At 45.9% G+C, this 26,145-nt stretch overlaps 1 protein-coding gene and 1 pseudogene across 6 annotated transcripts in view; both read right to left on the reverse strand.

Moving 5' to 3' along the window:
- Positions 1–26,145, reverse strand: part of LOC126485748 (leupaxin) — a 506,478-nt gene that overhangs the window by 197,978 nt on the left and 282,355 nt on the right. Inside the window, exon 1 of one of the 6 annotated variants that reach the window (XM_050108899.1) lies at positions 11,041–11,169. The exons of the other annotated variants lie outside the window; for them this stretch is intronic. Within the exon in view, the coding sequence (XP_049964856.1) occupies positions 11,041–11,134 (94 nt within the window). The 5' untranslated portion in view covers positions 11,135–11,169. Of the gene's footprint in view, positions 1–11,040; positions 11,170–26,145 lie in introns of those variants that run through there. 6 annotated transcript variants of the gene reach the window in all.
- Positions 5,808–5,925, reverse strand: LOC126425860 (5S ribosomal RNA; annotated as a pseudogene).

Consider the following 26,145-nt stretch of genomic DNA (forward strand, 5'->3'; position numbering starts at 1 on the left):
AAAAGAAAAGTAAGGTAATGAAGAGCCATGTTCAGTATGCCAGCTGCAGACATAGCTAGTGACGGGGTGTATTGCAAGGGAATGAAGAAGAGCAATACCCGCTTTTAACAGCAACTACTGCCAAAAAGAAATATGACCATTTACCTTTTCACATAGTTCCAGTACCCCTCAGCAGCCACATAGGAACAGGGGAACATTAATTTGTACATCGTTATCTCTCGCTACGGTTCAAGCAAAGTCGACCAACCAGATTAACTTTTGCGCTTAAGGAGCACGCTGTGAGTGTAACTCTACTGAAATTGACACGTTGTTTTCTATAGCATATTCATACTTAATAATGAGATTTCATTTTATCTTTTATTTTCATAGACCCTTGAATTCTGTGGACAGGTACTCATTACACTAGTGTTAATCAGGTGAAATCCAGTTATGAAAGATTGGACCGATATAACGAGAACAAAAAAAGCACTCGCGACTGGAGACCGTTAGCTGGACGTTAATCTCAGAGCCCCGTCTTCCCTGAAGAGCTGCGGCTGTCCGTCATCGTTCAACCTACTGGCCGGCATGACTTCCTCGGCGGCAAAGTAAGAGCGATGAGAATAAAAGTGGTATTGCACGTGATGAAAAACACGTGCCACTTCCAGAGCGGTTCACAGAATAGGCATACTTGGAATCTATCAACACTACGTAAAATATTAGAACAACTGTCTTAAAAAACTGTTTTCGCTAAGAGTAATTATTTGTAAGAAATGTAGGATGAATGTGCGGCATTGTCTGTAGCGAGTACTGAAAACTATGTCCCTTAATTATATCTCGAAGAACCCCATCATCGGCCATGATTTTAAATGAGTCTCTATGGCAGAAGAACTGTCAGTTCAAGAATACCACACTATCTAACCCAGGAACATGAGGCTCTGTGTTTGGGGTTCAGTCAACATTATGTTCAACAGATTTCATTCCAGACGGGCAACATCGACATTCAACACGGTAACCGGCGAAAAAATCGTGGCTGTGACAGAAATGAGGAGAGTAACGAGCAATGGTATGCACAGCAGCAAGCAGGCACGTCGTTATAACCACAGCATCATTTAATAGGCTAAGTTTTTGGAAAAATATACAGAGCAAGCGGAGAAGCGCAAACATGTGTCCGACCTAGTCTCACTATGGCAAGCAGGGCTGTTTACAGGGCGATCAATACCAGCCCCTCAGAAAAATAATTCGTATCGGGACAACGTTTCAGAACGTGAAATCACAGTGACAGCTGAAAATGAGAACTCGAACCTACACTCCTGGAAATGGAAAAAAGAACACATTGACACCGGTGTGTCAGACCCACCATACTTGCTCCGGACACTGCGAGAGGGCTGTACAAGCAATGATCACACGCACGGCACAGCGGGCACACCAGGAACCGCGGTGTTGGCCGTCGAATGGCGCTAGCTGCGCAGCATTTGTGCACCGCCGCCGTCAGTGTCAGCCAGTTTGCCGTGGCATACGGAGCTCCATCGCAGTCTTTAACACTGGTAGCATGCCGCGACAGCGTGGACGTGAACCGTATGTGCAGTTGACGGACTTTGAGCGAGGGCGTATAGTGGGCATGCGGGAGGCCGGGTGGACGTACCGCCGAATTGCTCAACACGTGGGGCGTGAGGTCTCCACAGTACATCGATGTTGTCGCCAGTGGTCGGCGGAAGGTGCACGTGCCCGTCGACCTGGGACCGGACCGCAGCGACGCACGGATGCACGCCAAGACCGTAGGATCCTACGCAGTGCCGTAGGGGACCGTACCGCCACTTCCCAGCAAATTAGGGACACTGTTGCTCCTGGGGTATCGGCGAGGACCATTCGCAACCGTCTCCATGAAGCTGGGCTACGGTCCCGCACACCGTTAGGCCGTCTTCCGCTCACGCCCCAACATCGTGCAGCCCGCCTCCAGTGGTGTCGCGACAGGCGTGAATGGAGGGACGAATGGAGACGTGTCGTCTTCAGCGATGAGAGTCGCTTCTGCCTTGGTGCCAATGATGGTCGTATGCGTGTTTGGCGCCGTGCAGGTGAGCGCCACAATCAGGACTGCATACGACCGAGGCACACAGGGCCAACACCCGGCATCATGGTGTGGGGAGCGATCTCCTACACTGGCCGTACACCACTGGTGATCGTCGAGGGACACTGAATAGTGCACGGTACATCCAAACCGTCATCGAACCCATCGTTCTACCATTCCTAGACCGGCAAGGGAACTTGCTGTTCCCACAGGACAATGCACGTCCGCATGTATCCCGTGCCACCCAACGTGCTCTAGAAGGTGTACGTCAACTACCCTGGCCAGCAAGATCTCCGGATCTGTCCCCCATTGAGCATGTTTGGGACTGGATGAAGCGTCGTCTCACGCGGTCTGCACGTCCAGCACGAACGCTGGTCCAACTGAGGCGCCAGGTGGAAATGGCATGGCAAGCCGTTCCACAGGACTACATCCAGCATCTCTACGATCGTCTCCATGGGAGAATAGCAGCCTGCATTGCTGCGAAAGGTGGATATACACTGTACTAGTGCCGACATTGTGCATGCTCTGTTGCCTGTGTCTATGTGCCTGTGGTTCTGTCAGTGTGATCATGTGATGTATCTGACCCCAGGAATGTGTCAATAAAGTTTCCCCTTCCTGGGACAATGAATTCACGGTGTTCTTATTTCAATTTCCAGGAGTGTATATTTTCTACTGTACCCGAGCAGTCGCCTTAACTATAAGGCAACCTGAGTACGCCTCCAGACCTCACTCAAAACTTGCGCACTGATTTTCCCTCTATGATTTTCGATGCATCTTCACTGATTATATCTCCATCGATTCATGCATTTAATTTCAGAGCAGTTAATTTATTTCACACACACTGTGGAAGAAACTCTGGTAGTAACATTCGGAAATCGTAAGTAGAAAAAGAAATAATTATGAAAGTGTGAATCAGGCATGGAACTCGGATTCGCTTTCCGGCCCGGCACACATTGTCGCTTGTTACTACATATTTATTACATTACAGGTTACGCACGTCGAGCTGTTTGTACTGGTAACATTTCATGTCATTGCACCTTCACTGAGCCGAGCGGTCTAAGGCGCTGCAGTCATGGGCTGTGCTGATGGTCCCGGCGGAGGTTCGAGTCCTCCCTCGGGCATGGGTGTGTGTGTGTTTGTCCTTAGGATAATTTAGCTTAAGTAGTGTGTACGCTTAGGGACTGATGACGTTAGCAATGAAGTCCCATAAGATTTCACACACATTTGAACATTTGAACCTACACTGATTTCATTCTCATAGATTCATTCATTTCATTTCAATAGAGTTAATTCGTTTGGGGTACTTAGAATTAATCGTGTCTGGGTACGAAGTATTGCTGAACGAGTTTCCCAATGAGGATTAACATCTATTATGGAAGCCAACAAAGGGTTTGGTCTCTTACACTCTGACAGCATGTGTATCAAATTGCGACGGCATGTTGGCGTGTGATGCTTGTCGTCTGGTAAACTTTGTGATTGCCTGTCTTCACTTGTTACCGGTGGCAAACTAGGTACGGACAACCTCCGTGCGTTGTTTTATTACCAGTATTATTACCAGTATACACGGCGCATGTAGAGTATCTGTAGTAATTGTAATGTTCAAACCCTAGCCCATACTATAAGCCCAACTCAGTAGTGGAGGACCAAGGCTTGAATTACCGTTCCGATACGCAGATTTACGTTTTCTGTGGTTCACCAAAATCGCTTAAGGCAAATAAATACTAGAGTGGTGGTTGAACAGATTGTGATCAGTGAAAGACGGACGAGACCAACGGCAATAGTACGAGACTAACGCTGATATTAACTGAACGAATATTTGGCAAACACGAAAAGACATCAGCTTTTCACATCCCGTTGAGATCAAACCCGTAAAGAGTTCTAGACCAGGTGGACAAAGATGGGGAGGACGGAGGCTATAGCCCTTTTCAAGAAACCTCGCCAGCATTTTCCGTATGCGATTTAGCGAAACCACTGAAACCTCGCTAAACCAGCGTGGGCGGAAAGGTCAATGATCCACGCTACAGGAAATGTTTCGACAGAAACATTTTTTCCTCAAAACGACGAAACGACCCTACTACAGTAGTACTTGCGGCATCGCAAAATAAAGACTACAACAGTGTTCATTCACTAAACAATAAAAGGAAAAATAATAATTTCATCAAGACGGTACGAAATCCGCGGTATTTCAGCATTCCTCTAACACAATAATCACCTGTTCTTCCAATTGTGCAGCGATTCATTAAAAACTAAAAGTGAACAATTATGCCACGAATGCCGGCAGTAATTTTCAAGCCTTTCTGTTTGTAATCTGACGGTCAACTCACTGAGCTACAAATGTAATCCAAGAATGACAAGAACGTAGAAACTGTGGCGGGGTTATGCCGTAGAATATTTTGAGAAACCAGGAAAAACAAAACAAGAATGTGAACAAGGCGGAAACCTTTTTTCTGGGCTCAGGTGAACTGCTTCTACTTTACATTCTGAAGCGGTGGCAACGCACGGAAAGTTCGCTCTTTGGGTTTCCTCCTTCCGCTCTTCATATCGCGGGATATGCCTGACAGGATAAGATGTGTATCGCCCGCACGTGACCAGCGGACTGCTAGCGCAGACGTCGGTAACGTCCGCCAAGCCACTGGCGAGGTGCGTGGGCTCTTCCCAGACTTCGCCTTATGGGAACGCCACGCAAGCTCTCGCGACCGTACGGTTTGCGACCGAGACAGCACAGCGAAGAACGGAACGTGCATCAGAGCTGTCCGTCAACAGACGGAACGCTCGTTCACGTCGGCGATCGCGAGGAAGATTACACGGAAATAAACTCTAAAGCGAACCGTCCGAGGCACACATGAAGCGTGCGAGAACGTAACAGTTTAGTTCTCATTTCAACCGCATCTTTCCAAAACAGCTATGTTTCCAAATCATCGCCTCTACCGCGGCGTCGCCGTTCTCCGTTCTTTACCAATATGTGACGCTGGTGAATAGATGTGTACCAACCGAGACCGAAATGCTTTTACTTTAAGATTCTGCTGATTGTACACATCTGCAGAAAGCGAAGTGTCAATGACACTGATTACGACCCACAGATGTCCAGGTCCACATCAGGGGATGTCTTTTTTGTTTCAAAGGCTCCTAAGGACAGCTTTCGCTCCTGTAAATTCTCACCAATGAACGTGCTAAAAGTACAAGATTGGCTTTACGACGCTAATTTAAAAGGTTGTAAGACTCATCAGGAAGTCTCTAACAGCAGCCCCAAGCAGTTTTTTTTTTTTTTTTTTTTACTTTGGCGCTGTTCAAATGAATCAGTTCAGAGTTTCTAACGAGCCTTCCCTATAAGGGCGTTTAACCAGCAACAAAAAGTGGCGACATATTAACTTATGTTCAGAGTAATATGAAATGTTCAGTCACATTTGCAAGCTAACCGAAAACTTCTTGTAAAACTACACCTATTCTTTCCAAAATTCTACCTCTCTGCAACTTGCAGTGAGGAGTCATATTTGCGGACCTGTGACCGTTTTATACGAAGTTAAGGGAAAAATTTGTGGTAAAGCTGTAGCAAGCCCATAGCAATAGCACTCTGTCTTCAGGCCACAAGTGACCCATCGGGACCATCCGACCGCCGTGTCATCCTGAGATGCAGATAGGAGGGGCGTGTGGTCAGCACACCGCTCTCCCGGTCGTTATGATGGTTTTCTATGACCAGATCCGCTACTATTCGGTGAAGTAGCTCCTCAATTAGCATCACGGGGCTGAGTGCACCCCGAAAAAATGGCAACAGCGCACGGCGGGCCGGACGGTCACCCACCCAAGTACTGGCCACGCCCGGCAGCGTTTAACTTCGGTGATCTGACGGGAACTGGTGCATCCACTGCGGCAAGGCCGTTGCTAAGCAAGCCCATAATGGAACGGAAATGATACACGACAGCAACAATTCCCAACAAATAAACCGAAATGTATACAGCGGCACCTTAACTGTGTTATAGTATGGAGATTAATAGCTTTTCTTACTGTATTCTGGGAGTTATTAATCTCACAAAATAACTACGAAACTCTAAACATACTGAGGGTAATTTGCTGGATTCCCGGGCCGACACTGTGTTCTCTACTGCTTGATCAGGGCAAGTGGCTACCACTGCCGCCCTTCGTCACGAAAGTTGATATACATCAAAATTTGATACCAATGCGCTCAAAATGTTATAACAAGAATTTCTAACCCACGTCGAACCGCACACATTATACGTCGGTTTATAACTGCAGCAGTATTCAACAACTGCGACAGCCTCGCCCAACGTGTCTGCGGAATTGCGAAGTTGTATTAATAGCAGCGGCATAAAGGATTCAGGGAAGAGCGGTACGATTTGTCAGGGTCTGTTTAGTCAGCGTGTGAGTGTCACAGAGATGATCAGCAAACTGCTGGGGAGCGCAGCCTTTATGCTCCACGGCGGCCTTAGCCACAAATTTCACAGCAGAGTGCCCACAATGCAATGCGACTAGAGAAACGTACAACTTTCGCCAGCATACGAAGGTGTGCTGAAAAGAAATGCCTATGAATTTATGCGAAAACGGTTAAAGCTTTTTAAATAAAAGAAACGTTATTAACATTTTAGATTTACTCTCCATGTCTGCTGCTTTGAAGCTCTTTGCCGCTAGAGGGCTCCGAATTGGAGAGTGTGGCATAGCAGTGTAAAAGTAACTACGTCGGTGCGTGAGAAATTGCGAGCTATATAATCAAGTATGGAATTACGTCAGTGCGGGAGAAACTGCGTGCTGCGAATTCGAAGAGTCCGTCCTCACGTGGAGCACCCTCTCCTTCAGCACGACAACGCCAGCCCACGCACGAGCGCTGCCACATCTCCAACAATCCGACACTTTGAGTTTACTGTCATCGATCATCCTCCTCACGGTCCCTATCCGATTTTCATGTGTTTCCAAAGCTTAAAGAACACCTTTGCCGACTTCACTGGATAGTTCTGAAGCGGTGCAAGCAGATGCGAGGTTGTGGCTCCGTCAACAAAGTGAAACATTCTACCGTGACAGTATCAACAAACTGGTCTCTCGTTGGCAGAAATGTGTTCGTCGCCAGGATTACTATGCTGAGAAACAAAATTTGTAGACTTTAAGAATAAATATGTAGAATGTTAATAACGTTTGCTTTATTTAAATATCTTTAAGATTTTTCACATAAAATATTAGAAGCCATTATATTTCAGAACGCCCTCGTGTATCTCACGTCGTGCCGGCCGGTGTGGCCGAGCGGTTCTAGGCGCTTCAATCTGGAACCGCGCGACGCTACTGTCGCAGGTTCGAATCCTGCCTCGGGCATGGATGTGTGTGATGTCCTTAGGTTAGTTAGGTTTAAGTAGTTCTAAGTTCTAGGGGACTGATGACCTCAGAAGTTAAGTCCCATAGTGCTCAGAGCCATTTGAACCATGTCATGTAATGTGCGCAACAGTGAAATTAAAGAAATTCGGACTCATACAGAATGATACGCTTGCTTTTCACTGGGTATAGGTACATGAGCTACTCGATAACTTCGGAATTTGCATGAGGGTTTCGTGGGTGATACCCTGTTGTGTACAGAGAAGTCACAACGCTGCAAAATTGTAGCGAAAGAAAGGAGGGTCTATGGAGGATCGACGCTTGATGCAGATAGCGCCAGTTAATCCTCAACAAAAACAAATGTAAAGCATCCATAAACAGGCAGAAACAGCCATCACCGTATGATTAAGGGATTGTAGAACGGCAACTGGAAGCAGTCAGATGCATAAAATATCTAGGAATATGTGCACAGCCGGCTGCTGTGGACGAGCGGTTCTAGGCGCTTCAGTCCGTAACCGAGCTGCTGCTCCGGTCGCAGGTTCGAATCCTGCCTCGGGCATGTATGTGTGTGATGTCCGTATGTTAGTTAGGTTTAAGTAGTTCTAATTCTAAGGGACTGATGACCTCAGATGTTAAGTCCCATAGTGCTTCGAGCCATTTTTGAATATGTGTACAGAGCTGTCTGAAGTGGAACGACCACACAAAGGTAATCGACGGTAAGACAGATGAGAGAGCATGGTTCATTGAGAGAATGCTCCAAATGACTTTGGGACTTAACGTCTGAGGTCATCTGTCCCCTAGACTTAGAACTACATAAACCTAAGGACATCAAACACATCCCTGCCCGAGGCAGGATTCGAACCTGAGACCGTAGCAGCAACGCGGTTCCCGACTGAAGCGGCTAGAACCGCTCGGCCACAGCGGCCGGAATTGAGAGAATTCTCAGGAAATATAGTCAACTCACAAAAGAGGTAGCCTATAAAACGCTCGTTCGGCCAATGACTGCATTAAATGTATTCGCAAATGCTAATAAGGGCAACTATCAGCTGTAGAATGGAATGACGACAATTAAAATTTGTGCCGGACTGGGACTCGAACCCGGATTCCCGCTTATCGCGAGCGGTCACCTTTACCATTTGGCTATCCGTGCACGACTCACCGCCAGTCCCAATCTTACATATGTCGTCAGCCATGCGTCTACGACCTGTATTCGTACATCCATTATGTACCGGGTGATCAAAAAGTCAGTATAAATTTAAAAACTGAATAAATCATGGAATAATGTAGACAGAGAGGTACAAATTGACACACATGCTTGGAATGATATGGGGTTTTATTAGAACCAAAATAAAATACAAAAGTTCAAAAAATGTCCGACAGATGGCGCTTCATCTGATCATAATAGCAATAATTAGCATAACAAAGTAAGACAAAGCAAAGATGATGTTCTTTACAGGAAATTCTCAATATGTCCACCATCATTCCTCAACAATAGCTGTAGTCGAGGAATAATGTTGTGAACAGCACTGAAAAGCATGTCCGGAGTTTTGGTGAGGCATTGGTGTCGGATGTTGTTTTTCAGCATCCCTAGAGATGTCGGTCGATCACGATACACTTGCGACTTCAGGTAACCCCAAAGCCAATAATCGCACGGATTGAGGACTGGAGACGTGGGAGGCCAAGCATGACGAAAGCGGCGGCTGAGCACACGATCATCACCAAACGACGCGTATCTGTCGGACATTTTGTGAACTTTTTTTTGTTGTTGTTCTAATAAAACCCCTTGTCATTCCAAGGATGTGTGTGAATTTTTACCTCTCTACCTACATTATTCCGTAGTTCATTAAGTTTTCAAATTTATACTGACTTTTTGATCACCCGGTATATTCCCGTACAGGTCACACGCAGTACTTCCAAAGAAGAGGAGCGCCTTTCGTTACAGGTTCACCTGCTAAAAGCGAAAGCGTCACCGAGATGGTCTGCCAACTTCAGTGGCAGGCGTTGCAAGAGAGGCGTTCTGCATCACAGCGTGGCTCACTGTTGAAGTTCCGAGAGCGTCCGTTCCTAGAAGAGACAACCAATACTTTGCTTCCTCCCGAGTACATCTCACGAGAGAACCGCGAGGATAAAGTTAGAGAGATACGAGCTCACACGGAGGTTTATCAACAATCGTTCTTCCCGCGAGCGATTTGGGACTGGAAAACCAGAAAGCGGGAAGTGACAGTGGTACAAAAAGTGCCCTCTGTCGCACGTCGTAAGGTGACGTGTAGATGTAGCGAAAGTTTTTCTTTCCGCACAACGTGAATTTCTGTCTTAATGGTTCAAATGGCTCTGAGCACTATGGGACTCAACTTCTGTGGTTATCAGTCCCCTAGAACTTAGAATTACTTAAACCTAACTAACCTAAGGACATCACACACATCCATGCCCGAGGCAGGATTCGAACCTGCGACCGTAGCAGTCCTGCGGTTCCGGACTGCGCGCCTAGAACCACTAGACCACCGCGGCCGGCTCTGTCTTAATGCATGTAAGATTTAGAGGGTAATCCCAAAAGTAAGGTCTGCTATTTTTTTTTATAAGTACATAGACCTGTTTATTTCTACAACGGTTTACATCAGTATACAGTTTGAACATTTAGCTATTTTTCGACATGATCACCGTTTCTGTCGACGCATTTTTGTAGACGCTGGGGCAGTTTTTGTACGCTCATGTCATACCAGCTCGCCGCCATGCTGTTTAGAAAGTTACGAACCTCTTCTTTCACCTCGTCGTCGGAGCTGAATCGCTTTACAGCCACATGTTCTTTTAACCTAGGGAACAGGTGATAGTCACTCGGCGCCAAGTCAGAACTATAGGGTGGATGGGTGATAATGTTCCACTGAAACTGTTGCAAGAGAGCAACGGTTTGCCGAGCGACGTGTGGGCGAGCGTTGCCATGAAGAATGTGTACACACTTGCTCAACATTCCTGTTGTGAGTTGGCCGTTGGTGTTTTTTCAGAGTCTCACAGTACCTGTCAGCGTTAATTCACCTCCGACGGCGAGGTGAAAGAAGAGGTTCATAACTTTCTGAACAGCATGGCGGCGAGCTGGTATGACATGGGCATACAGAAACTGCCACAGCGTCTACAAAAATGCATCGACAGAAATGGTGATTATGTCGAAAAATGTTCAAGCTGTGAATTGATGTAAACCATTGTAGAAATAAACAAAATAGCTCTGAGCACTATGGCACTTAACTTCTGAGGTCATCAGTCCCCTAGAACTTAGAACTACTTAAACCTAACTAACCTAAGGACATCACACACATACATACCCGAGGCAGGATTCGAACCTGCGACCGTAGTGGTCGCGCGGTTCCAGAGTGTAGTGCCTAGAACCGCTCGGCCACCCCGGCCGGCTAGAAATAAATTGGTCTATGTACTTATAAAAAAGTAGGTGACCTTACTTCGGGATTACTCTCGTAGTTACGGTTGTCAAATCGAATGAGTCATTTTCGGAAACGCTGCCTATTAGTAATCGGAAGTGTTGTTACATTCGCTGGGGGCCAGGAGGGAGACACACTTTTCAGCTGACCCACAGTTCGGAGGCAACGGTGCCTGCAGTGACTATCTAAACGCACAGAAGCGAGAGCACACGGGCCAGAGAGAGAGAGAGAGAGAGAGAGAACACTGGAGAAACACACCGAGACTGAGCATGTCGTCGACGGAGACGAGGTGCACCTCCGAGTCGAAGGAGTCGCACGTGTCGAGCTGGTCGTGGTGTGGCTGCACCTCCATGGCTGGCGGCGGGCGGCGGCGGACTGGCGGCTGGCGGCGGCTCGGCGGGCAGCGCGACGCGGCGGGGCAGCGGGGCAGCGCCGGGGACGCCGCGCCTCCACGGGCTGCGCTGGGGAGGAGGACGACCGGACCCAGCCGCGCCGCGCCGCGCTCAGCCGCAGCAGATAACGGCGTCGCGCTTCCGCGTCCCACGGAATGCGACGCTACGCGCCGCGGACGCCGTTCTTACAGGCGCGCACCACACTTGTCCGGCAGCCGTGTACACGGCATACCCTCGCAGTGCTCTCAGATTTAGCCGGTTACTGTTCCGCACGAAACGGTAGCTTCCTTCATGCTCTTCGCTCCCAGTCTCACAGGGGGACACTATCAACTTCCCTTCACCGATTTCATTCTTACTGCGTGTGTAGGCAACACCGACTCAAAGGAAGGCCTCGGCGCTTGTTGGTGACGTCACGTCAGCTAGGCACGGCGAACGCCAGGTCTGTTGCAGGCATACTCATAATGGTGGTGTCTTCCTCCCTGATACAGGGAAATGTGAAACTGTTGGCGGTAGTTGACCAACACACAGAGAGATTTCGGCAATCAATTAATTGTGCAATTCATTACACTTCTTAACAAATAGTGTACTCCTGAACTTAAAATTTCCACCTGTTTTAAGGATTGACATACAAAAACAACTTTATGCTCCAGCAGCAACAGAATTCGTGGTTCTTTATCTTATTTGTAAATCTGAGGAAGTTACGTTTGTACAGGGTTGCTTTTACAAGAACCTGTGAACTTATTGGTGCTCTTCTTTAGGTATCTTGGTTGACTATGGGGTGAGGAGCACTGAATGTTAATGAAACCTTGCGATTGTACACGTTGGGGGAGGCGGTGGAGGGCAGAAGAAAAGCTAAAAGAGAGATATATGTTTTATCAAATAATTTTTTTTTATCTTATAAAGTTTCTCCTTTCGGTTGCAAGAGGGGAATATTTATCTTTTCTAATGTGCATCTTTGAAAAAGTTTAAGCTCAGCAGTATTTTCGATGTATGAAGCTATTTTGTCTCCTGTTTAGAATTCCTGTCGTTGAAAACGACTGTAATCTAATGACTGGCAACAGTTGGACATTTACACATGTAAATTAGTTCACATTTCCAGTGACGATGTCAAACGAAAATAAATAAATAAATAAATAAAAGAAAGGAGCTAATTGTAAGGGGGTTGGGGTAAGTTTCGATAACAAAACGGATCAAGTAAATACAGTTAGTTGAATGTAAAATTTCCGAAGCTTGCAATGGGGCAAAGCGTCTTCTCATATTGATCTACGTTTCTTTCGACAGGATTCAGTAATACACAACTATGAACTTCATTTGTAGCTTTACGATAGTAAGAAAATAATTCATCTAAATAAAACTGCAGAATCCAAAACAATACCAAACATTTTGTCCAAAAATAAGAGATTTCAAGTGATACGCACGCCCAGGCGTTTCTGCCTGCAACAGACCTGGCGTTCGCTGTGCCTAGCTGACGTGACGTCACCAACAAGCGCCGAGGCCTTCCTTTGAGTCGGTGTTCGTCTAGGGCACGACTAGGACTTCAACATGTTTAAACACGGAGACGCAAAATCGAGTCAGAAAATTATAGGCGTCCTTACGCTGTATGATCTACATCTACATTTACACTCCGCAAGCCACCCAACGGTGTCTGGCGGAGGACACTTTACGTACCACTGTCATTACCTCCCTTTCCTGTTCCAGTCGCGTATGGTTCGCGGGAAGAACGACTGCTGAAAAGCCTCCGTGCGCGCTCTAATTTCTCTAATTTTACATTCGTGTTCTCCTCGGGAGGTATAAGTAGGGGGAAGCAGTATATTCGATAACTCATCCAGAAACGCATCCTCTCGAAACCTGGCGAGCAAGCTACACCCCGATGCAGAGCGCCTCTCTTGCACAGTCCTCCATTTGAGTTTATTAAACATCTCCGTAACGCTATCACGCTTACCAAATAACCTGTGACGAAACGCGCCGCTCTTCTTTGGATCTTCTCTATCTCCTCTGTCAACCCGACCTGGTACGGATCCCACACTGATGAGCAATACTCAAGTATAGGTCGAACGAGTGTTTTGTAAGCCAACTCCTTTGTTGATGGACTACATTTTCTAAGGACTCTCCAAATGAATCTCAACCTGCCACCCGCCTTACCATCAATTAATTTTATATGATCATTCCACTTCAAATCGTTCCGCACGCATACTCCCCGATATTTTAAAGAGGTAACTGCTACCAGTGTTTGTTCCGCTATCATACAATCATACAATAAAGGATCCTTCTTTCTATGTATTCGGAATACATTACATTTGTCTATGTTAAGGGTCAGTTGCCACTCCCTGCACCAAGTGCCTATCCGCTGCAGATCTTCCTGCATTTCGCTGCAATTTTCTAATGCTGCAACTTCTCTGTATACTACAGCATCATCCGCGAAAAGCCGCATGGAACTTCCGACACTATCAACTAGGTCAGCTCCCGTCTGAGGCTGATATCATTTTTATGTTAATAATTGGCAACCAATGCTGTACAATCGCAATGAAGTCGTGAGATGTTCAGTTGACTCTTTTATTACAACATGTTACGCGTTTCGGGACAACACAAAAACTCCTTCCTAACCAACTAGGCGTACGGCCTTGACAATGCAAAGAAAGTGTCCAATAACATACGACTATAACTGCGACACAAGCTCTGCTTCAAAATTGCTTGTGTTGCAGTTACAGTCATAAGTCACTGGACACTTTCTTTGCGTTGTCAAGGCTGTACGCCTAGTTGGTTAGGAAGGAGTTGAAGTTTGTGTCTGAAGATGGGTGTAATCCCGAAACGCGTAACATGTTCTAATAAAAGAGTCAATTGAACATCTCATGACTTTATTGCGATTGTACAGCATTGGTTGCCAATTATTAACTTAACGCTGTACACTTTGTAGGGCCGCTAGTGTCCACAGAGTCAGCAGCAGAGCGAGTAAGCGCTTAATTTCACAAGCGCGAGGTCTCGCACCAATATTCGGCGCTATGCTTTGATAATGTGTGGCGACTGAGAACCGTTTATGATTGTAAAGCAAGTCTGTTCTGCAATCGATGCATTCAAAAATTCCACGGCTATGCAAAAATTCACTACATCAGCTGTATATCGTGTTACTATTCTTTTCCATGTTTCTATAGTTAGTATCATCCTGATCCGTGCAGTGCTGCGTGGGTTACATGTTATACTTGTCACAAATGTCGACGCAATAATATAAACAAAATCACTACACTCATTTTATTGAAAGTTCTCGTGTATCCTATCTCCATTTCCAAATTCTCCTTTTTTGATGTTAAAGATTAGGAAAGTAGTAAATGAAATATTAAATATTTATACACTGAAGCGCAAAGAAACTGGTATAGGCATCCGTATTCATTTACAGAAATATGTAAATAGGCAGAATATTGCGCTGCAGTCAGTAACACCTTTATAAGACACCAAGTACCTGGCGCAGTTGTTAGATCGGTTACTGCTGCTACAATGGCAGTTTATCAGCTACAATGGCAGGTTATCAACATTTAACGAAGTTTGAAGGTTGTGTTATAGTCGGCGCACGAGCGATGGGACACTTCATCTCCGAGGTAGCGAAGAAGTTCGGATTTTCCTGTAAGACCATTTCGCGAGTGTACCGTGAATAACAGGAATCCGATAGAACATCAAATCTCCAACATCGCTGCGGCTGGAAAAAAGATCCTGCAAGAACAGAACCAATGACGACTGAAGAGCACCGTTCAACGTGACTGAAGTGCAGCTCTTCCGCAAATTGCTCAAGATTTTAATTTCGGGCCATCAACAATCGTCAGCGTGCGAACCATTCAACGAAACGCCATCGGTATGGGCTTTCGGAACACAACACAAAGCTTCACGCATCGTCTGGGCCCGTCAACACGACATTGGACTGTTGATGACTGGAAACATGTTGCCTGATCAGACAAGTCTCATTTCAAATCGTATGGAGCGGGTGAACGTGTACGGGTGTGGAGACAACCTGATGAATCCACGGACCCTGCATATCAGCAGGGGACTGTTCAATCTGGTGGAGGCTCTGTAATGGTGTGGGGCGTGTGTAGCTGTAGTGATATGGGCCCCTGATACGTCTAGGTACGACACTAACAGGTGAAACGTACGTAAGCGTCCTGACTGATCACCTCGATCCATTCATGTCCACTGTGCATTCCGACGGACTTGGGCAATTCCAACAGGACAATGCGACGCCACACACGTCCAGAATAGCTACAGTGTGGCTCCATGAACTCCCCAGACATGAACATTACTGAGCATATCTGGGATGTCTTGCAACGTGCTGTTCGGAAGAGATCTCCTCCCCCCCCCCCCCCCCCCCCTTGTACTCTTCGGGATCTATGGCCAGCCCTCCAGGATTCAAGGTATCAGTTCTCTCCAGCACTACTTCAGACATTAGTTGAGTCCATGCCACGTCATGTCGCGGCACTTCTGCGAGCTCGAGGGGCCCTACACGATATTAGGTAGGTGTACCAGTTTCTTTGGTTCTTCAGTAAATTTTGCACGATCATAATAGACCTGTTGTTGGAATTACATGAAAAAAGAAAAGAAAACAAGCAGCAAGATTCGATCCAGAGACCTCCCGCTTAGGAAACTAAGTGGTTACTCGCTCAGCTGCTGACTCTGTGAACATTAGCGGCGCTACAAAGCAAACAGCTCAAGCACGCCCCACAATTTTCAAACTCGGTTTTCTCAAAATTTCTTGTTTACACATGTTGAAGTCCTAGTCCTGTCCAACACACACTGTCAATATGAATCAAATCGGCGAGGAGAAGTTCGTACGATCCCCTTGTCAGCCCAGTCCCACCCGAAATGGAACGCGAACAAATGCTAGCATGGCTTTTAGATTGTCGTCGCTTAAAAATACTGATACGAGTTAAGAAAGAGAACATCAAGATGGTGAGAAGCGTGAAGCGTTCCCCAGACCTAACTCCTCTGGACTTTTACCTGTGGTAAACACTAAAGGACGTCGTTTATCCTCAAAAGCCATGCACATTGAATGAACTTTGAGAATCCCCCGCACATTCATGTGCAAATATCCAACTGAACACGTTGCAGTCAGTAGTTCGTGCTGCAGTTCGGCGGCATCGTTTGCGTGTGGATGTTAATGGTGACCATTTCGAACACCTACAGTGATATCTTTAAGTTGGACTTCAAGCTACACTTTCACCAAAAATGAGACAACTCCGTCAATTAGTTTGCAAGTTATGGACTTTTAAACAGTGGATACGTTTTTTTGGACCCCTATGTAGATTAACAAGAAGTAATTATGATACGCTATTAAGGGAGACAGATCATATTATTGCATTATTAAGTGCTACAACAGCTCAACACGCCACGTCTCACCAACGCACAGAAGCCCCCGCCTCGTCCACACACACATACACACACACACACACACACACACACACACACACACACACACACACACAAAACAATGGCTTTAATGTTTCGGGAAGTGATACTGTATAATGAACCAGCTGAAGAAACTTTGCCTAGTACCGTACGTACAGCCCTGTCCTCTCCTAGTCATCTACGCGAACCAAAGGGAAGTACGGACAAAACAGTCACGTCTCCTCCTCTCCTCCTTCCTCCGCCGCGCGGTGCTCCACATCAGTTTACAAACAACGAAAGTAAACAAGGACGCCGTATCAGAGAGTGCTTTATCTGTTGAGACAAGCTTACGCTAAGTGCCTGAATTCCCCGAATACCAACCACCCCTTGTCTTGTCCGGGCGCTGTTCGCGGCGAGCGTTTGAAGATTCCGTGCCGGCCGGAGCGGCCGTGCGGTTCTAGGCGCTACAGTTTGGAACCGAGCGACCGCTACGGTCGCAGGTTCGAATCCTGCCACGGGCATGGATGTGTGTGATGTCCTTAGGTTAGTTAGGTTTAATTAGTTCTAAGTTCTAGGCGACTGATGACCTCAGAAGTTAAGTCGCATAGTGCTCAGAGCCATTTGAACCATTTTTGAAGATTCTGTAGCAGCGTGTAAGAGAATTTTCCAGGACAGAGAACTCTCCCTTCGTCGTTTAATCAATCCAAATAACGCTGCGTTACTGTGTTTTTTGTGCTTATAATCACCATAAACGTTTCACTCGATACAACACTAGTAACAGCCATGATGCAAAACTGTGACGTTCAGATATGATTGGTTCGCATGAAGAGTGCGTTGATTTTGAGAAAACAGACAAAATGATGTAGGAAAAGAAGAATGTAGTCATGTAAATAGATCTCTTACAGTTGCAAGGTGGTTGGCGCGGCTGCTTCGTGTGTCTACCTCAACGAGTCACGCAACACTGTTTTGTATTCGTCTCTATGGCAACGCCTCCTCATACTTGTCGCAGGTCTACAAACTACTGTTTTTTCGCCGAATCTACGACAGCTGTCTGCATTTGGACGCCAGTGTGAAGAAGTTCGAGATAGTGCACCTGACAGTGAACTGCAGCTCCAGCATTTATTAACATCATTTCCTAAGTCTGCACATACCTTAGTTGACGCCCTTCGTTGGTTTCTCATAAAAACTGAGCGGGGAAATGTAAAATCAGTGCCGGCCGAGGTGGCCGAGCGCTTCTAGGCGCTACAGTCTGGAACCGCACGACCGCTAAAGTCGCAGGTTCGAATCCTGCCTGGGGCATGGGTCTGTTTGATGTCCTTAGGTTAGCTAGGTCTAAGTAGTTCTAAGTTCTAGGGGACTGATGACCTCAGAAGTTAAGTCCCATAGCGCTCAGAGCCAGTTGAACCATTTTGTAAAACCAGTACATCTGTAACCGACGAGCAATATAAAAGGAAGAAAGACTAGCATTTACTCTATGGTTAATACCAGCTGGAGACATTTACGTTAAACACGTTTCGCACTTGAATAAAAAAAAATGGTTCAAATGGCTCTGAGCACTATGGGACTTAACAGCTATGGTAATCAGTCCCCTAGAACTTAGAACTACTTAAACCTAACTAACCTAAGGACATCACACAACACCCAATTATCACGACGCAGAGATAATCCCTGACCCCGCCGGGAATCGTACCCGGGAAGCACTTGAATAGCTGCTGTATCCCAGATAGTTCCTGATGTCCGTAGTGATAAGGGAAGAATTTCTATGATTTCATTGAAGCACATGTACGGAGGATAATGACAATACAGTATGATTAGTGAAATATGATAAGCATACAACCTGTCACATATGTTCTTGATAATATCTGCTATAAAGTTTGTCAGAGGGCAGATTTTTATTATTTATTCGGCTATTATATCAAAAACCTCTAAAATAGCAGTGATACATGAGGCATGTATTCAGAGATACAACGAATATCAGCAACGCAGTTGGTCATGTCTTTCACATATTTTTAATTTTGATCAGCATAATAGACACATACTCGTACTTCTTACATTCAAGTAAATTTAAAGCGCTGTTACGTTTTAATAGAAATAAATGCAAAGCTTGTGCTTATTCACTTCGTTCCTGCCTGATAGACGCATCTAATGAATTTATCGCCTTTCTCGTGTCTGAAGGTGAACCACTGAGTGCTTCGGATGTTTTTCGCCAATCGTATTTCTTTTTGATCGGCATTTAAGTTGTGCATCTTACAAGTACCTATAACATCTATATTCTGCTATCAGAAACATTACATTCTCTTCATACCACTTCATCATTCACGCAAATCGTGCAAACGACGAAAGCTTACCCCCCGAAATACAAGACGAATGCTCTTCGCCAAAGCGCAAGAGATGCTAACTTCCTTCATGATGGTTCGCTGAAAGACCAACAACCAGAGCCGGCCGGTGTGGCCGAGCGGTTCTAGGCGCTTCAGTCTAGAACCGCGCGACCGCTACGGTCGCAGGTTCGACTCCTGCCTCGGGTATGGATGTGTGTGATGTCCTTAGGTTAGCTAGGTTTAAGTAGTTCTACGTTCTAGGGGACTGATGACCTCAGATGTTAAGTCCCATAGTGCTCAGAGCCATTTGAACCAACAACCAGAGGAACACGAACGAGCACCGATTGTTTATGTTCGCTCCGATGTGAAGCATGCTTAACAGTAAGTGTTATAATAAGCCTCGACGCAGCTAGCGCGATGATGATGGTTTGAGTGGGTTATTATTATTAAAATACAGTTGCTTGTTGGACGTAAGAAAGTTATGCACTAGGTTGGGTATTGGAACTGGTGATGACACTGGAGCGCGAATACAATTAATTTCATAATAATTAAATTTCATACAATTCATGCGGAACAGCGAAATTTAACTTCAAGGTCAAGAGAATTAATGCAACAGTACAACGCAAACTATGATAACATGGAAATCGTTTACCACGTGGTATGTCATAATTTCTTGTTAAAACCCTATGCGACTGAACAATCTAACAATGGCCACACTGATGCAGTCGACCACCTCCCTGACCCACAACGACGCTCACAGCAAGCTCGATGTCTTAACTGCTGACTCAATTTAGGTCACTGTCACCAGCAAGTTGGCTGTTAGGATACTGAATTAAAAATTGTAACTTTATGTACACTAGCGCCTGCTTCACGCAGCAAGGAAAAACGTGTTTTCTGTTGCTATCTCCTTTTGATAGCTGGTGCCTAAGAACACACCGCCCAAGCATACATAACAGTAACAACAGCTGAGACGGTAATATATCGAGCTAGGCAATGAATACCTCTATTACCAAGAAGAGATTTGAAAGTGCTTGGATTTCTCTAATCTGTAAATAACTAGGCTTCTACTATATACACTCCTGGAAATTGAAATAAGAACACCGTGAATTCATTGTCCCAGGAAGGGGAAACTTTATTGACACATTCCTGGGGTCAGATACATCACATGATCACACTGACAGAACCACAGGCACATAGACACAGGCCACAGAGCATGCACAATGTCGGCACTAATACAGTGTATATCCACCTTTCGCAGCAAGGCAGGCTGCTATTCTCCCATGGAGACGATCGTAGAGATGCTGGATGTAGTCCTGTGGAACGGCTTGCCATGCCATTTCCACCTGGCGCCTCAGTTGGACCAGCGTTCGTGCTGGACGTGCAGACCGCGTGAGACGACGCTTCATCCAGTCCCAAACATGCTCAATGGGGGACAGATCCGGAGATCTTGCTGGCCAGGGTAGTTGACTTACACCTTCTAGAGCACGTTGGGTGGCACGGGATACATGCGGAAGTGCATTGTCCTGTTGGAACAGCAAGTTCCCTTGCCGGTCTAGGAATGGTAGAACGATGGGTTCGACGACGGTTTGGATGTACCGTGCACTATTCAGTGTCCCCTCGACGATCACCAGTGGTGTACGGCCAGTGTAGGAGATCGCTCCCCACACCATGATGCCGGGTGTTGGCCCTGTGTGCCTCGGTCGTATGCAGTCCTGATTGTGGCGCTCACCTGCACGGCGCCAAACACGCATACGACCAATCATTGGCACCAAGGCAGAAGCGACTCTCATCGCTGAAGACGACACGTCTCCATTCGTCCCTCCATTCACGCCTGTCGCGACACCACTGGAGGCGGGCTGCACGATGTTGGGGCGTGAGCGGAAGACGGCCTAACGGTGTGCGGGACCGTAGCCCAGCTTCATGGAGACGGTTGCGAATGGTCCTCGCCGATACCCCAGGAGCAACAGTGTCCCTAATTTGCTGGGAAGTGGCGGTGCGGTCCCCTACGGCACTGCGTAGGATCCTACGGTCTTGGCGCGCATCCGTGCGTCGCTGCGGTCCGGTCCCAGGTCGACGGGCACGTGCACCTTCCGCCGACCATTGGCGACAACATCGATGTACTGTGGAGACCTCACGCCCCACGTGTTGAGCAATTCGGCGGTACGTCCACCCGGCCTCCCGCATGCCCACTATACGCCCTCGCTCAAAGTCCGTCAACTGCACATACGGTTCACGTCCACGCTGTCGCGGCATGCTACCAGTGTTAAAGACTGTGATGGAGCTCCGTATGCCACGGCAAACTGGCTGACACTGACGGCGGCGGTGCACAAATGCTGCGCAGCTAGCGCCATCCGACGGCCAACACCGCGGTTCCTGGTGTGTCCGCTGTGCCGTGCGTGTGATCATTGCTTGTACAGCCCTCTCGCAGTGTCCGGAGCAAGTATGGTGGGTCTGACACACCGGTGTCAATGTGTTCTTTTTTCCATTTCCAGGAGTGTAGTTATACATGCAGCAACATTATCAGTATCACTTTATATATTTCTTATGAAATCGTATATGCTTCTCTTGCAAAATCTAGCAAAATGGCTGTTACGAGGTTTTCACTGACTAGCATTGATAGACAACAATTATAATTTTGTACTTTTATTGCTAATGCACGGCTCTTCTTACAGACCAGCGTCGAATTAATTAAAAAGCTTAATTCCAGAAACGCGCTATATTTTATCATTTATCTACCACTCAGCAGGCGAGAAGATCCATTTGATCTTTGCTTGCATGATTGCAACTTTTGTAATAAACTTCTACGCATTGCTTCAGTCAAGCAGCGCAACTGCGAGGTCCCGTGGTCGTCTCTGACGACTCGCACAAAGCGCATTGCTCAATTGCGCTGCGTCTTGGTAATTACGTCACGCACAAGGCCACTGACGTCGGTTCAGCAGGTTCGTATACAGCAAGGAGTCGTCTGTAGCATCAGACAGCCTAACTTCAGATTATGTTCTGCAGACGGAAGAGGCTTTCCTACCGTTGATAATTGCAAATAAGAGCAACGTACGGCTAAAAGAAGCAGGAAAATAGGAAAACGGTGTTAATTTAAGATTGTTAAGTAAGATCGTGACCGGGTTAATGGCTAGAAAAATTTATTTGAAGTAAAACCTATACACACACCATATATGAACAAAAGAAAAACGCAGTTACAGTTAATAATACGTCCGCCGGCCGAAGTGGCCGTGCGGTTACAGGCGATGCAGTCTGGAACCGCAAGACCGCTACGGTCGCAGGTTCGAATCCTGCCTCGGGCATGGATGTGTGTGATGTCCTTAGGTTAGTTAGGTTTAACTAGTTCTAAGTTCTAGGGGACTAATGACCTCAGCAGTTGAGTCCCATAGTGCTCAGAGCCATTTGAACCAATAATACGTCCAGTCAGCCGCAGCATCGATAACTGCTTGGCAGCGCCCAAACCAAGCTCTCCATGTATTCACGTGGAATACACCTCCAAATGAGTCGAATTGCTGTTGACAGCTCTTTCAAAATGAACTGTGCTTGCGCCTGACGCCCCGGAAAAAGGTAAATAATCATTTTTTCCACTTTTGGAGTCACGTAACCGATTGAGCCACATTCTTCACAATCATCCACTTTTTAACCAATTTATACCATTTTACCCACTTCTGTACAAATGGCTTTGATTTCCCCATAGAAATAGTGTCTCTTCTTGTGTATCTCAGACAAGAAATCAAAGTAAACTATTGCTTTATGGACACTGCATGAAGGACAAAGGCTCCCCATATTGGGCTGTGAAAGAACTAAGGCGATATCTTTTACCATCTGTGTGTAACGCCGACCACGCTCTTACTTAACAGACTGTGCAAGGTGATGGCTACTAGCATGTGGTGTCGGTGGTGGTGGTGGTGGTGGTGGTGGTGGTGGTGGTGGTGGCGGCGGCGGCGGCGGCGGCGGCGGAGGTAGCTGTAATAGTTGAAAAAAGAGACAGCATTGGTCGTATATTTTTTACTATTGCAAAATCGATTTTCTGCCACTGAGTGACCATCTTCAGTGCTATATTGTATAACTTAAATTGGGATGCACTGTTGTCACTAAACTTACGGCAATCACATAGAGTCTATGTGATTGCCGTAAGTTTAGTGACAACAGTGCATCCCAATTTAAGTTATACAATATAGCACTGAAGATGGTCACTCAGTGACACAAAATCGATTTTGCAACAGTAAAAAATATACGACCAATGCTGTCTCTTTTTTCAAGTATACCTGTTACCTGGTTGTAGTGCACAAGACAACATGGAGTCGCCAATTAATAGCTGTAATAGTGTTATTTACCACTAGACAGCTATTATAAGGATACTGGACAAGTCTTGATGTTACCATTTAGAACGAAAATAAAGAAATTCAAATATATAAAAATTTACAGTCTTACACGTTTAGAATGACAAGGATGACACAGGTAGTCGGCTGTCGCCTTCTAGTAGGAACCACCACGGCATTTGCCTGAAATAATTTAGGTAAACCACGGAAAACTTAAATTAGGATGACTGGATGAAGACTGGAGCGTCCACCGTCCCGGTTACAAAGCCACTCTGTTTAAAACAGCGCTACCTGATTCGGCCTAGTTCGCAATGTCCCTTTACAAATAAATTATTTAGTGATGATAAAAGGTTAATGCTACATTGTTCATTCATCTCATTTCCAGTCACTGCATGCACTCCATACACTTTGTTTCACAACACTATACAAACTATCAGCTGACGTCTGTTCCATTTTGTGCCTTGACATTTGCTACCTTGAAAAACTGAGTCAGCATCCCTCTATCACGACTAAAATATTGAGCTCAGAAAGAGGATAATGTATTAGTATTATATGTTGCATGACTTTGGGAGTAAGTATTTGCATAAAAGGAAACAAAAGAAAGAAAAAAAATATAGTGTGAAAGGGCTATGTAGGATGCTGGATGTTTTACTGTCATTATTATTTGTGTTACTTTTTTACCAGATCCCTACTCTGTAGCTATTTAGCACGGTAAGTAACGTCACGAGACATGAATCGCATAATTTAACCCTCTTTCATCACGTTGAAGTTACTAATTTGGATAAAACCAAATTGCTTGACCAATCAGCGCAGGCAACGAAATAACACAATAATCGTGTGGGAATACCGTGGCTTACAAAAATTCATCCGGTAATGAACAACTATATCACCGTAAAGGGAAGGCTTCTTGTAAAGTGATACATGTTCGCGTGACAATGTGTGATTGAATACAGCTAGTAACGCAGCCAGCATTCGCCAACTCTGGTATGTCTTGAAATAAACATACACGGTGTATGGTCAACACCTTTAAATACCACGAACGTCTACGAGGTCAAAGCACAGAAGCGTATTGTTTTGATTTCAGGACATTATGTCAGCCTACTTTAATATGCTTTGCGGGTTGGCACGGTGACTAAACCCGCATATGGGACGGGCATTATTCTTTGCAGATATGGACCCTCAGGTTTGTGACTGTGTGATACTACGCCAGTCAGAGACAATATAGGACGCCTTTACGAGCTGATCTTTCCACAATGCTGTGTGTATAACGACATGCGGACAAATGGAACCACTTAACAATATTTTTGTATGATCGTGCTTGATAATACCCAATGGAGTACGGAACGATTTTAACTAATTCCCAATGAAATATTTTTTTTACTCAAATAAAAACAGCCTCGCGACGGAAAAGGACTTCATTCAAGACACTTGATGCTGTTGCAGACCAATGCAGAAGACAGACTATTCAAGGTAATTGTTAGCACAGTATTCATGCTCTCCGAACGATACCATATAACTGAACATACTTGTGCAACAACTTTCAGTCTTTGAAGTCATTACAAATGCAGAAAAAACAAAGTAGCATCATCCTCATTTAACTGCTCAGTGTGAGTGCTTATTGTGTACATCACGTCACTGATAAAGTAGTCGGTACGATAAACACGGACTTTTACATATCGTGGAAGTGTCTCATGTACAGGGAAAAAGAAAACAATCAAAATTCTTTAGCTTTTGAACGAGGTTGCTAAATCTTTGAACAGGGTACTGCTGAACCTGGAGGCCGCTGGCTCGAACCTCTACGATGGAAAACACTTTCATCGCCAAACGGTGTCCGCCATACAACTGTTAATAAGATATGCCCTCTGGATTATATTTTTGTCTTAATGAGAAATGGCTTACACGCCTTTTATGGTCACCCAAATCCAAGAGGTGTCATCAAGCTCAGCGCCGTATTCCGTTCCTTTCAATTCCATATTCATCAGTCGCAACAAACCAACAGATCACACGATAAGTAACAGCCGGCCGGGGTGGCCGTGCGGTTCTAGGCATTTCAGTCTCGAACCGCGTGACCGCTACGGTCGCAGGTTCGAATCCTGCCTCGGGCATGGATGTGTGTGATGTGCTTAGGTTAGTTAGGTTTAAGTAGTTCTAAGTTCTAGGGGACTGATGACCACAGATGTTAAGCCCCATAGTGCACAGAGCCATAAGTAACAAGATCTTGTTACAGCCACGGAATACCTTCTTAGTTACCAACTGACCTAGCGGTTAGAAAACGCACGTCTAACTTACAGTTTCGATCTGGTTTCCATCTCACTAAATGGCAGTGCACAGATGTTACGTATGTGACGCTGATGAAGAAGTAGAGTGCACCATACTAGGATGGCTTGTTTATTACTTCTGACACAGGTTAAGTGAAATACAATTCATGCTCACTGTCATGCGTTCGACACTATTGGCAAGTATACTGGAAACACATAAACGACTAACAATAAAAAATAAAGAAAGAAATAATAAAAAAGAGATTCTTTACAGAAACAGGATAGTTCAGAGACAGGGAAAACTGCAGGCAGAGAAAAACTGTTGAACAGCTGCAACGTCACATGCAGGAATTCCGGTCCACGACCGCAGGATTAGCTAAAGCAGCCACAAATAGACATCTCGCTGCAAGTGTCTTCCGTCCTTTCCAGCGATTTTATTTTATTGAAGTCCGATGAACAGAATACGCGCCACCGACACGACTAGTGATTACGTAAGCGAGGGAACTGGGACTGCGCTGTCAGGCGCAGGAGTTCCCAGTAGGGACTGACAGTTGGAAATTCCTGTAGAGAAAACTCATCGCGAGGTGAGCGTACCCCCTGACTCACCGTGTCAACTCGTGTCCGCTTGTAGTGGGGCGTCACTGCAAGGCCGCTTACGCTTCAAGCGGCTCTGGTGGGAGTGACCATTAGCCTAATGACCGATTCTGATCTT

This window comes from Schistocerca serialis, chromosome 1 (assembly GCF_023864345.2).
Source record: "Schistocerca serialis cubense isolate TAMUIC-IGC-003099 chromosome 1, iqSchSeri2.2, whole genome shotgun sequence".
Classification (NCBI taxonomy): domain Eukaryota; kingdom Metazoa; phylum Arthropoda; class Insecta; order Orthoptera; family Acrididae; genus Schistocerca; species Schistocerca serialis.